This window comes from Moschus berezovskii, chromosome 11 (genome assembly GCF_049115385.1).
Source record: "Moschus berezovskii isolate FMDL1 chromosome 11, NW_MosBer_1.0, whole genome shotgun sequence".
Lineage (NCBI taxonomy): Eukaryota > Metazoa > Chordata > Mammalia > Artiodactyla > Moschidae > Moschus > Moschus berezovskii.
The window spans coordinates 94,746,766-94,760,663 of record NC_142470.1 but is presented as its reverse complement, the minus strand read 5'-3'; the positions used below and the strand labels follow the sequence as shown (position 1 = coordinate 94,760,663).

The following is a 13,898-nucleotide window of genomic DNA, read 5'->3' as shown; positions in this document are numbered from 1 at the left end:
GCTAGAAAAATGGGAGCTTCTCAATGGGCCTCCCTGTCAGCGAAGAGTTGTGGCTGCTTCTGCAGCCAAGGCTGAAGGTCTCTACCAACCCACCCCCTGGACCTTGCACCCTGCTTCACCGCTGCCTGTCCCCAGATAGAGCTTGACTGGGCCATCTGAGAAGAGGGCAACTCTGACAGAGGGGCAGGGGTTGGGGAGGGTGGGGGTGGAGTTGCTGCGCTAACCATTCCTCATCTCACTGAAGGTGTCAGCCATGAAGTGGGGCCTCCTGCCTGTGTCCCACGATGCCCTGCTGGTGGGGGACATGGCATATTATGACTTCAACGGCGAGATGGAGCAGGAAGCTGATCGGATCAACCTGCAGAAGTGCCTTGGACCCACCTGCAAGGTTTGGCTTAGCTGTTCTAGGAAGATGCTCTGGGAGGAGTTGTCAAAAACCCACATCACAAGAGGGATAAATATTCATTGGAAAATGTTTATAAGTTGCAGATAAACAAGAGCCACAAAAGAAAGGAAATAACCTTTCACCAGCATTTCAGCCCCCGTGGCAGCAGACCCATGGCACTTGTTGATGCCCATTCCCATATCTATTCACGTAGATTTAGAAAACCAGGATTGTAAAACTCTCTTTCCCCTTAGCAATATACAGTCAACTCCTCTGTAAGTTATTAAAATACTTTCTAGTCTCTATTTTAAATTATATGTCACCGTATGAATGGCTGTGCTGTCATTTACCTAAACGGTCCTCTATGGTGGGACATTGAAAAGATTTTTCTCCTCGAATTTTCTTTTAATATAAGCAGTTCCATGATGAAAATTCCTTCTGCTACATCTTTGTGTTTGCTTTCCAAAGGATGCATAGTTTAACTTATTACCGCAAAGTAACAGTGCCCTCTCCTCTGGACGAGGCTAGTATGTATGAGAATACCATTTTTCTACAGTCTCCGCAAACTCGGGTGTTATCCTTTTTTTTTTTTTGCTAACTTGACAGAACAGAATCTCATTATTATTGCTTGATTGAAGTCTGAAGACCTATTTTATAACAGTATATAATCAGGGCTGGTGAGCTTAGAAGGGGAAGTTTCAGAGCCAAGCCTGGCTTGATGGGTGTTTTGCCCCCTTCCTTGCTGCTACTGGAGTCATCTCCCATTTGAGAGACCCTGTCTTCCCATCTCTAACATGGAGCAGAAATCCCTGCTACCCTCTCCTGCCATCCTTGAAACCTCATGAGCAGAGCCAGGAGAGGGGTGATGTTCACAACCTTGAAATGCTACAAAAAGACAAGGGGCATTCGCTATCTGTAAAATCTTTTGTGAACGAGTCTTAGTCTTTTCCCATCTCTGTGGCTTTTAAGAGAAAAAAACCTCCAGCTGTTTTCAGCAAGAACGGATGGGAGGACTAGGCCACTGGGCCTCAGCCCAGGTACTAGAAGGACGGATCTGATGCTTGGGTCTGCGTCCCAGCCCCCAGGTGGGTGTCACCTGGGTGTTACTCAGAGCATCCTTAAGGATGAAACCAACCAAGAAGGGAGGGTGCACCTGGCCCTTGGTGTAAATTGATTTCTGTTTTTCCCCCTTTTAGATCTGCCTGCCCCTGGCTGAGTCAGAAACACTGCACCATCAGGTTCAGCCTGGGTTCTGGTTCCAACTCTGCCCCTAATTAGCTGGGAGACTTTCAATTTCTTTAGGCTTCTATTTCCTTTAATGAGATAGAATAAAAGGTTGCTATGGCCTCTTTCACAGAACTGTAGGATCTTAGAGCTGCCAGGCCCCACAGAGTTCATGGGGAGGAAGCCTGGGGGCCAGAGAGGTGACCAACTCACCTATGTATGCAGGATCACGTCTCGGGGATCACTCCCTTGGATTTGACAACAAGTCAACTCACAAATCACAGGGGACAAGTTGGACCCTTGTATTTAACAGCAAATACATTTATTCACTTTGACATAACCATTCATATTTCAGACTTCTAAGCTCTCAAGGCCTAAAACCCAAAGCCTTGCCCAAAGAAATCCACTAAGCTATTCAGTCTCAGTTTTAAAAAGCATCTTCTATTTCTTTGGGTATATGCCTTAAGCATTCTTTTGGGTAGATATTAAAGCTCATGGGGGTTGCATTGGGTTCTTGCATAGGGAGAGTGAGTGAGGAACTAGGGGGCAGGTGTTCCAGGATGGGATATGGAAATTGATCTGAAGAGAATGAAAAATCTCTCCCTCTTAACTGAAGTTTAGAAGGCTGAAAGTTTCAATTGACTGCTCCTGTACAGATCCTGGTGCTAAGAAACCATGGAGTGGTTGCTCTGGGTGATACCGTGGAGGAGGCGTTTTATAAGATCTTCCACCTGCAGGCTGCGTGTGAGATACAGGTAAGCACGTTCCTCTGGACAGCGGGCCCAGGAGGGGCTCTGATAGGGGCCAAGGGGTAATGGAGGCGGCCCCATGAGCTGTGATTTAAGGAGACCTTTAAGTGGAGCCTCCCCCTGTTTCTCTGCCTTATTCTTCTAAAGTTTCACACTTAGTTTTGTAGCTTTAAAATTTTTATCACCCTTGTCCAACAACCAGCACCCAACTCTTGGGGGTCAGTGACGAGGGCAGGAAGATGCCTGGGCTCATCGGGAGGACTGTCCCGTGCTCCTGTGTTGCCTGGGGTGTCCCCTCACAAACACCACCCAGGTAGGTCTGCTTTCCTTTGCTTGGCAGAGCGTAGTTTGCAACGACCCTGAATGTGGTCAAGTCCAGAAAGAGAAACGGAGAGAAGGCCCAGGTGGAGTGTTGGCATGGCAGGCCTGGCACCAGGGAAGCCCCAGGGTGAAGTCCAGGGATCCTGTGGTGTGGTCCTCCTAACTGGTAAAGGACGACATGGAGGGTGTGTGGAGAAGCAATAGGAAAACACACATCCTGCAGTTTCATCAAACAACAAGGTGATTTTGGATAAGCCAAGCACATGCTCCTTCTAGTGCAGGGAGCCGTCAAGGGTGAGTAAGGGGGTCTTGCACAACTGGCTGGGCTCCATCCTTCCCAGCCCTGGGTTCTGTGCCCTTGGGTCAGGGACTTGCCCCCTACAAGCCTCCATTTCCTGTTTCCTAAGCTGTAGAACTGGGTCTATAGAGACCTTGTGAGGATGGCCTTTCAGACAAGGAGAGGTGTTGCTGATGGTATTTTCAGGGCTCAGTTGACAGGGGAGGCCAGCTGCTCCAGGGTGAGTCAGCGCTTTGCAGCCCTTGTGGTGTCCCGTCTGCCCTCTCCTGGCAGGTCTGGGCAGAGCAGTGTCCCAGAAAGACCGCTCACACTTCTCTTGGTCACTATGCAGAAAGAATGGAAGTAATCCCAAAAGCATCTCTAGTGAAGGCTGGACAAGTGGGACCTTTCTCAGTGGTTTTTAAAGGATAAGTTGAGAGGACAGTGATGAAGAGGTGACCCCTCCCACATCCAGTGATTCTGGCCCTGAACTCTGACCCCTGGATGATGTTAGAACCTGGCAGAGCTTCTGATAAGCCCACTTTCTCTTCTCTACATCTGAATTCTGAAGAGTTTCCCATTTTTCTGCAGAAGGAGGCTTCTAAGAGAAAATAGCTCACGATAAAGCCTTATCTCCTTGCAAAGATAGCCCAGCCCTAAAAATGAATGGATAGAGTATGCCTCTGTAGGCTCTAGATCCCCAGAAAGGGCCCCTGTGCTATTTAACCAAAGGGAGGAAGTCCATCTAGCTGGGCCTTCAGCTAGATGAAGGGCCAAGCTGCCTGCCACTCTCCTGGACAGCCCCTGCTGCTCCTCTTGGCCCTGCCTGCTGTCACGTTCTTTTCAGTTGGGACTGGTTTGATGTGACTTTTATTAAGTGCATCAGGCAATGGGGGAAGATAACTCCAAGAAGGGCTCCAGTGTCTTTTTTCAGTGAGTGAAGCAGGAAGGCTTCTAGAGGGAGAAATGAACTAGAAGGAGTAGAAGAAAAACAGGAGAGATAGATGAAGGGTATGGGTGGATTAAGAACTGGAGTCTCCAGCAGCCTACACAGCTGTTGGGACTACAGCCCCTGAAAGGGACATTTCCAGATGGATGACCTGCACTGGAGTTCTGCTTGCATCATGGGACTAATTTTTTCTCCCTCAGTGACCTTGGCAAATAAGCAAATGTGTCTGCGGTCATTTCAATGGTTCAAGGCTAAGAGCTTGTTCCTCTCTCCTGGGGACAGCATTCTCTTTGCTTTCCATCCATTTGGGGTTCCAAGAAACTGGGTCATCCTCTGCTCAGAGAGGTGGCTACCTGCTCTGCTTACAGGCAGATGAGAAGAAGCTCAGGCAACTCTCCATGTGCTACCCATCACCATGGAAACACATGGGGAAGAGGGAGGTGGGAGGAGGCAGCTCTCAGCCAGGAAGTGGGCAGTTCTCTCCTCCTCCACAAATGACCAGTCCCCGGGGTACTGCTTCTCAGTGTTCCATGGTAAAGCCTCAGAATTTTTTTTATCCTGTTTCTATGGCACTCTTTATGCACCAGGTGCTGTTCTAAGAGCTTTAGGAATACCTTAAATAAACCTCATGAGGTAAATACACTATTTTCATTTTACAGGGAGGGTAAATAGCTGCTCAAAGTCACACAGCAAGCAGGCGGCGGAGCCAGGATCCACACTCAGGCAGCTTGGTATCCAAGTTCTATGTCTTAAACACTACGCTGCACTGCCTCTCAGGGCAGTAAAGGCTGGTGGGAAAGGTCAGCTGACAGGCTGGGGCCTCTCCCCAGGGAGCTGGCACTTGACTAGGGAGCTAAAGCCTGCCTTGACTAGGTAGGAGTCCAGGATGAATGTGGTAATTGATCAACCTGCTAGGATTCGCTATCTTTGAGAATGTATTCCCACATGCTCAGCTTTAGTGCCGGGTGTGAGGGACTTCAGAATTAGAAAACAGGGCAGCAGAGGGCAGAACTGGGACCAGTGAATGAACATGATAAAAAGGTAGATTTCAACTCAATGTAATCTCTATCATTTCATAAATCCTTCTAACATTCGGACAATAATACTTTAGGCTGCTTCTTCAAGCATGGAGCTGACACCTTCTAGGAATATTAGATAAGGACTCTTATTTTTTGTGAGAGTATGGAATAAATGGCCTCTCGGTATCTGTATTTGCAGGGTGTGAAGTCATCTTTTTAAGCTAAAAATGGAGGCTTCTATGGGACACATGCCTTGGATGAAGAGGGTGTGGAAAATTACTTCTTCCTCTTCACAGAGTGTTGGGGGTCACTGAAAAGGTTGCCTGGCTGACCTCCAGGAAGTCTCATGGGGCTGTATGTTACACTGGTGACTCTAATACTCTCTGGAGTATGTCCAGGATCCTCAGGGCTTCGTCGGCCTGGGTTCATGCTACATCAGGCTACATCGATTTCTTTCATCTTCAATAAAACAATAACTGACATAAAAACTGGAACACTGAAAGCTTAAATAATCAGAGCTGTTCCCACATAACAAGCAGGGTTACAGGGGATAACAAGTTTTAATCAGAACACTAGGGTCTTGATGCTGTGCTTAGTTGCTCAGTCGTGTCCGACTCTTTGCAACGCTATGGACTGTAGCCTCCCAGGCTCCTCTATCCATGGGGATTCTCCAGACAAGAATACTGGAGAGAGTCTCCATGCCCTCCTCCAGGGGATCTGCCCAACCCAGGACTCAGACCCAGGTCTCCCACATTACAGGCAGATTCTTTACCCTCTGAGCTACCAGGGAAGCCCGAGAATACTGACGTGGGCATTCTGTCCCTTCTCCAGGGTATCTTTCTGACCCAGGAATAGAACTGGAGTCTCCTGCATTGCAGATGGATTCTTTACCAGCTGAGCTACTGGGGAAGGGTCTTGATGTGCAGTACATAACTTCAGCTTCAATACTTACAATACTTGGAATCCACCATTTCTCTCTGTGGGTCTGGACTTATCCAAGAAGCCAAATCATAGCCAATTGTATTTAGGTGGCAGATACGGGTTGTAAATAGAATGTACTTTCAGATGAGCATGGAATTAGAAAATAAGATTAGTTTGATTCGTGAATGTTTTTAGGATCATTCTAAAACTGCCTGTTTTATACACACACTTCTTGCGCTAAAACCCAAAGTCCATTGCTTCTGGTTACCTGTATGGTTGCCTCCCCATGGAGCCTTGACAGTGGAGCAAACACTCTAAGTCTGTTGGTGAACGTTTTCCGAGCCCTATATAATAGGGCCTGGCTGTGCCTGTCAGCTGTTCACCTGTCTCGTTTTTCTGGGCTTCCTTGACTGACTAAACCCAAATAGGAGGATATTCTTCCTTTAGACCTGTTAATTCATTCCAACAGGCCACACTCATATTTTGTTGGCCTAGAAGCCAGCGTATTTCTTTCAAGTGACTTGTTTTTTAAGGGGAGATATTTCAGACACAGAAAATTACAGAGAATAATACAATATCCACTCTCTACCCACAGAATTTAACAAATATCAACAGCCTTTTCTTCTTGGAGAAGTAAAATATTATAGATAAGAATTGAAGTATCTTTTTCTCAAATTCCCTTGTTCCCTGGAAATAATCACAGCTTGAAGTTGGCCTCTGTGCCAGGTAACTTTTCAGTCCTCTGTGCTGTTTTATTCTCAAGATTTAACACTTGCTATGTCTCCCTAAAAACTGACATTAGGAAAGAAATACTAATACCTCTTTTTCCAGAGATTTCTGTTTCTAACCTTCCCTGATCCCCAATCTCTGTTACGTACAGGAGCACAGACTGTGTACAGGGTTGTGGGTGTATACACACACACGTGTGTGAGCTGATGGCTTTTTGCTCTTTGCCACAGGTGTCCGCTCTGTCCAGCGCGGGGGGTGTGGAGAACCTCATCCTGCTGGAGCAGGAGAAGCACCGGCCTCATGAGGTGGGCTCTGTGCAGTGGGCAGGAAGCACCTTTGGGCCCATGCAGAAGAGTCGGCTGGGGGAGCACGAGTTCGAGGCCCTCATGAGGATGCTGGACAATCTGGTGAGTCTCCTGCCATTGTCCATTCAGGCCAGTCCTTTGCAGCTTAGCCACCCAAAACCAGTCAGTATGAAGCACTTGGTAGATGTCAGAATTGTCAGCATCATAATTCAGTTGTTAAAGCCCCTTGACTGGCAACTTGACTGAGAATTTGTGGTCATTTTAATAGTACTTGAGTCTTCTCAAACGATGGCCTTTGCCACTCCCTTTCCAAGGGCTGTGGATGTCGTACCTGCTGGGTGCCCTTTGGAGAAGTGGTAAGAAGCTACTGGTTGGCATGTGAGGTGATAATCCAGCAAAAATCAGGACCACAGAGCCTCTCTCATATTGGGCTTGGTTTACTCCTCTTTTGCTGTTAGCTCTGTGTTTCCTTCTAATCTCATGATTTTAACTCAGAAAACATAATAGCTTTGATTTCCCTATTCCCGATAAACAGCATTACAACACTATTCCTATTGTGATGAATCAATCAAACAATCAGTTAAAAAATTAACTGATATGTGACTAGAGTGGGCTTTAAAGGATCCAAAAGCATTATAAGACATCCTTGCTTCTGGAACTAACAGTTTAATTGATGATATATGACATAGATAGGAAACAATTCAAGAATAAGAGGAAAGCAGATACAGTGAGGAACTGCAAGAAGAGGCTATGACTTCCCAGATTGCTCGGAAGAGTGAAGATGAGCCCTATTTTTGTAATATTCCTGTATTATTTCCCCTCCTCCTCACTGCTCCTAATTCGGACCCTTTCGTTATTATGTCTGGGCCATTGCAATAATTAATCCTTTCCTTTTTGCTTCCAGTTCCTCCAAATCATCACCAGTTTATTACAGGGCTGACCACAAGGGTAACTTTATAGTACTAAAAGGTACAATCCACAATGAAAATACAACTCCTGTTAACATTTGTGTTGAGTAATCTGTGGCTGAATAAAGCACCAGGACAAAATGCTGCTGCTGCTGCTGCTAAGTCACTTCAGTCATGTCCGACTCTGTGTGACCCCATAGACGGAAGCCCACCAGGCTCCCCCGTCCCTGGGATTCTCCAGGCAAGAACACAGGAGTGTGTTGCCATTTCCTTCTCCAATGCGTGAAAGTGAAAAGTGAAGTCGCTCAGTCATGTCCGACCCTTAGCGACCCCATGGACTGCAGCCTACCAGGCTCCTCCATCCATGGGATTTTCTAGGCAATAGTACTGGAGTGGCTTGCCATTGCCTTCTCCGCCAGGACAAAATGGTTTCATGAAATTCCCTCAGACCTTTAAGAAATAGACTATTGTTATGCTGTTTAAACTGCAGCGGAGAAGAGTGGAAGAAGGAAACCACGTCATAACAATTATAACACATTCAGACAAATCTCACTTTGAGTTGATGAAAAATGCTGCATGAAAACTGGCAAATGGTATCTGGCATAATATTAGAATAATAATACATGATAACCAAGGGAGGGTTCATTCCTTGTATGGAAGGATGGTTTAAAATTATAAATATAAATACATTTCATGATATCAATGAATCAAAGGATAAAAACCTATGGATCACTTTGAGATCAAAAGGTATTTGATAAAAATGTAATCTCGATTTATAAAAATAATAGCTGTTAAGTAGGATAGGAAGTCATTTATTTAATATGATTAAAATTACCTTTTTTTTTCTTTTGTCAAAACAACTACCAGGATCATGGTGAAACACTAGAAGAATTTCCATTAAATTTTGAAACTAAACAATGATTCTCTTCCCAGCACTATTATTTAATGTTGTTCAAGAATAATATTGGAAAATAATTCAAGGCAGTGAAATCTAAAAATAAGAGATGTACATGTTGCAAAGAAAACAAAATTACTCTTCTTTATAGTTAGTACATCTACCTACCTCTAGGGTTCAAAAGAATCAACTGAGAAAAATTAGAAATAATGAGTTCATATCAAGAAGAAAAAGGGAGAAGACTCAAATCAACAAAATTAGAAATGAAAAATGAGAGGTTACAACAGACAATGCAGAAATACAAAGGATAATAAGAGACCCACTATGAGCAATATATGCCAATAAAATGGACAACCTGGAAGAAATGGACAAATTCTTAGAAAAGTTAAACCTTCCAAGACTGAACAGGAAGAAATAGAAATTATGAACAGATAAATTACAAGCACTGTAGTAGAAACTGTGTTTAAAAATTTCCCCAAAAACAAAAGCCCAGGGCCAGATGGCTTCACAGGTTAATTCTATCAGATATTTAGAGAAGAGCTAATGTCTAGCCTTCTCAAACTTTTCCAAGAAATTGCAGAGGAAGGAACACTTCCAAACTCATTCTATGAAACCACCATCACCCTGATACCAAAACCAGGCACCACACACAAAAAGAAAATTACTAAAAAAGAAAATTACATAGATGGAAAAATCCTCAACAAAATTCTAGCAAACAGAATTCAACAACACATTAAAAGTTTCCTATACCATGATCAAATTAACTTTATCCCAGGGATTTAAGGATTCTTCATTGTACACCAATCCATCAATGTGATACACCACATTAATAAATCTAAAGATAAAAATCATTTGATAATCTCAATGGATGCAGAAAAAGCTTTCAACAAAATTCAGCATCCGCTTATGACAAAATCTTTTCAGAACATGGGCATGGAAGGAACCTACTTCATCTTAATAAGGACCATATATGACAGACCCACAGCAAATATTATTTTCAGTGGTGGAAAACTGAAAGCATTTTCTCTAACATCAGGAATAAGACACGGATGCCCACTCTCATCACTTTTATTTAGCATAGTTTTGGAAGTCCTAGCCATGGCCATCAGAGAAGAAAAAGAAATAAAGGTAATCCAGATTGGAAAAGAAGAAGTAAAACTCTCACTGTTTGCAGATGGCTTGATACTATACATAGAAAACCCTATAAGATACTATCAGAAAGTTACTAGAGCTAATAAATGAATTTAGTAAAGTCACAGGGTAAAAAAATCAATACACAGAAGTACCTTGCATTCCTATACATGAACAATGAAAAATCAGAAAGAGAAATTAAGGAATCAATCACATTCACGATTGCAAAAAAAAAAGAGAGAGAGAGAATAAAACCCCTAAGAATAAACCTACCTAAGGAGACAGAAGACCTGTATACCAAAAACTATAAGACACTCATGAAATAAATCAAAGATAACACAAACAGATGGAGAGATATTATTATGTTCTTGGATTAGAAGACTCAATATTGTGAAAATGACTATACTCTCCAAAGCCATCTACAGATTCAATGCAATACCTATCAGATTTCCATGGCATTTTTCAGAGAACTGGAACAGAAAATTTCACAATTTGTATGGAAACACAAAAGACCCCAAATAGCTAAAGCAATTTTGAGAAAGAAAAATGGAGCTGGACAAATCAACCTTCCTGACTTCAGATTATACTACAAAACTATAGTCATCAAGACAATATGGGAGTGGCACAAAACAGAAATATAGACTAATGGAGCAAGATAGAAAGCCCATAAATCCACGCACCTGTGGACACTTTATTTTTGACAAAGGAGGCAAAAGTATGCAATGGAGAAAAGATAGTCTCTTCAATAACTGGTGCAATGAAAACTGACAGCTCCATGTAAAAGAATGAAATTAGAACTTGTCCTAACACTATAAATACAAATAAACTCAAAATGGATTAAAGACCTAAATTTAAGACCAGAAACTATAAAACATAGAACATTTTTGGACAGAAATTGCAGCAAGATCCTCTATGATCCACCTCCTAAAGTAATGGAAATAAAAATGAAAACAAACAAATGAGAATTAAACTAATTAAAATAAAAGCTTTTGCACAGCAAAAGAAACCATAAACAAGATGAAAAGACAACCTTTAGAATGGGAGAAAATAATTGCAAATGACACAACTGACAAAGGATTAGCCTCCAAAATATACAAGCAGCTCAATATCAGAAAAACAAACAAAGAAAAACAATCAAAAAATGGACAGAAGACCTAAACAGACATTTCTCTAAAGAAGACATATGAATGGCCAATAAAACATGAAAAATTGCTCAAAATTGCTCATTATTAGAGAAGTGCAAATAAAAACTACAATGAGGAATCACCTCACACTGGTTAGAATGGTCATTAAAAAATCTACAAATAATAAATGCTGAAGAGGATGTGGAGAAAAGGAGACATTCTTGCACAGCTGATGGGAATGTAAATTGATACAGCCACTATGGAGAACAGTATGGAGATTTCTCTTAAAAAACTAGGATTAAAACTACCATATGACCCAGCAATCTCACTACTGGGCATGTACCCTGATAAAATCATGACTGAAAAAGACACATGGACCCCAATGTTCATTGCAGCACTGTTTACAACAGCTAGGACATGAAAGCAGCCTAGATGCCCATCAACAAATATAAACAAGAATGTAAGCAAGATATAAGCAACCCAGTGGAGTGGGTTGCCGTGTCCTCCTCCAGGGGATCTTCCCGACCCAGGGACCCAACCCGCATCTCTATGTCTCCTGTATTGGCAAGCGGGTTCTTTACCACTAGCTCCACCTGTAAAGCCCTGTACATACATACAAGGGAATATTCAGTTCAGTCACTCAGTCGTGTCCGACTCTTTGCAACCCCATGAATCACAGCATGCCAGGCCTCCCTGTCCATCACCAACTCCCGGAGTTTACTCAAACTCATGTCCGTCGAGTCGGTGATGCCATCCAGCCATCTCATTCTCTGTTGTCCCCTTCTCCTCCTGTCCCCAGTCCCTCCCAGCATCAGAGTCTTTTCCAGTGAGTCAACTCTTCGCATGAGGTGGCCAAAGTATTGGAGTTTCAGCTTTAGCATCAGTCCTTCCAATGAACACCCAGGATTGATCTCCTTTAGGATAGACTCGTTGGATCTCTTTGCACTCCAAGGGACTCTCAAGAGTCTTCTCCAGCACCACAGTTCAAAAGCATCAATTCTTTGGCGATCAGCTTTCTTCACAGTCCAACTCTCACATCCATACATGACTGCTGGAAAAACCATAGCCTTGACTAGACAGACGTTGGTTGGCAAAGTAATGTCTCTGCTTTTTAATATACTATCTAAGTTGGTCATAAATTTCCTCCCAAGGAGTAAGCATCTTTTAATTTCATGGCTGCAGTCAGCATCTGCAGTGATTTTGGAGCCCAAAATAATAAAGTCTGACACTGTTTCCACTGTTTCCCCATCTATTTCCCATGAAGTGATGGGACCAGCTGCCACGATCTTAGTTTTCTGAATGTTGAGCTTCAAGCCAACCTTTTCACTCTCCTCTTTCACTTTCATCAAGAGGCTTTTAGTTCCTCTTCACTTTCTGCCATAAGGGTGGTGTCATCTGCATATCTGAGGTTATTGATATTTCTCCCGGCAATCTTGATTCCAGCTTGTGCTTCTTCCAGCCCAGTGTTCCTCATGATGTACTCTGTATATAAGTTTAATAAGCAGGGTGACAATATACAACCTTGATGTACTCCTTTTCCTATTTGGAACCAGTCTGTTGTTCCAAGTCCAGTTCTAACTGTTGCTTCCTGACCTGCATACAGGTTTCTCAAGCAATGTCCGATGCTGTAAAGAGCAATATTGCATAGGAACCTGGAATGTTAGGTCCATGAATCAAGGCAAATAGGAAGTGGTCAAACAGGAGATGGCAAGAGTGAATGTAGACATTTTAGGAATCAGCAACTAAAATGGACTGGAATGGGTGAATTTAACTCAGATGAACATTGTATCTACTACTGTGGGCAGGAATCTCTTAGAAGAAATGGAGTAGCCATCATGGTCAACAAAAGAGTCTGAAATGCAGTACTTGGATGCAATCTTAAAAATGACAGAATGATTTCTGTTCATTTCCAAGACAAACCATTCAATATTACAGTAATCCAGGCCTATGCCCCAACCAGTAACGCTGAAGAAGCCGAAGTTGAATGGTTCTATGAAGACCTACAAAACCTTTTAGAACTAACACCCAAAAAAGATGTCCTTTTCATTATAGGGGACTGGAATGCAAAAGTAGGAAGTCAAGAAACACCTGGAGTAACAGGCAAATTTGGCCTTGGAGCACAAAATGAAGCAGGGCAAAGGCTAATAGAGTTTTGCCAAGAGAACGCAATGGTCATAGCAAACATCCTCTTCCAACAACACAAGAGAGGACTCTACACATGGACATCACCAGATGGTCAACACCGAAATCAGATTTATATTCTTTGCAGCCAAAGATGGAGAAGCTGTATACAGTCAGCAAAAACAAGACCAGGAGCTGACTGTGGCTCAGATCATGAACTCCTTATTGCCAAATTCAGACTTAAATTGAAGAAAGTAGGGAAAACCACTAGACCATTCAGATATGACCTAAATCAAATCCCTTATGATTATACAGTGGAAGTGAGAAATAGATTTAACGGATTAGATCTGCTAGATAGAGTGCCTGATGAACTCTGGACGGAGGTTCGTGACATTGTACAGGAGACAGGGACCAAGACCATCCACATGGAAAAGAAATGCAAAAAAGCAAAATGGCTGTCTGAGGAGGCCTTACAAAAAGCTGTGAAAAGAAGAGAAGTGGAAAGCAAAGGAAAAAAGGAAAGATATAAGCATCTGAATTCAGAGTTCCAAAGAAAAGCAAGGAGAGATAAGAAAGCCTTCCTCAGCGATCAATGCAAAGAAATAGAGGAAAACAACAGAATAGGAAAAACAAGAGATCTCTTCAAGAAAATGAGAGATACCAAGGGAACATTTCATGCAAAGATGGGCTCAATAAAGGACAGAAATGGTGTGGACCTAACAGAAGCAGAAGATATTAAGAAGAGGTGGAAACAATACACAGAAGAACTGTACAAAAAATATCTTCACGACCAAGATAATCACGATGGCGTGATCACTCACCTAGAGCCAGACATCTTGG

General features: G+C 43.0%; 1 protein-coding gene across 1 annotated transcript in view; it reads left to right on the top strand.

Moving 5' to 3' along the window:
* ADD2 (adducin 2) overlaps nt 1–13,898 on the top strand; it is a 127,076-nt gene that overhangs the window by 86,260 nt on the left and 26,918 nt on the right. Inside the window, exons 8-10 of the mRNA XM_055399664.2 lie at nt 245–388; nt 2,266–2,364; nt 6,805–6,981. Of these exons, the coding sequence (XP_055255639.2) occupies nt 245–388; nt 2,266–2,364; nt 6,805–6,981 (420 nt within the window). The remainder of the gene's footprint in view (nt 1–244; nt 389–2,265; nt 2,365–6,804; nt 6,982–13,898) is intronic.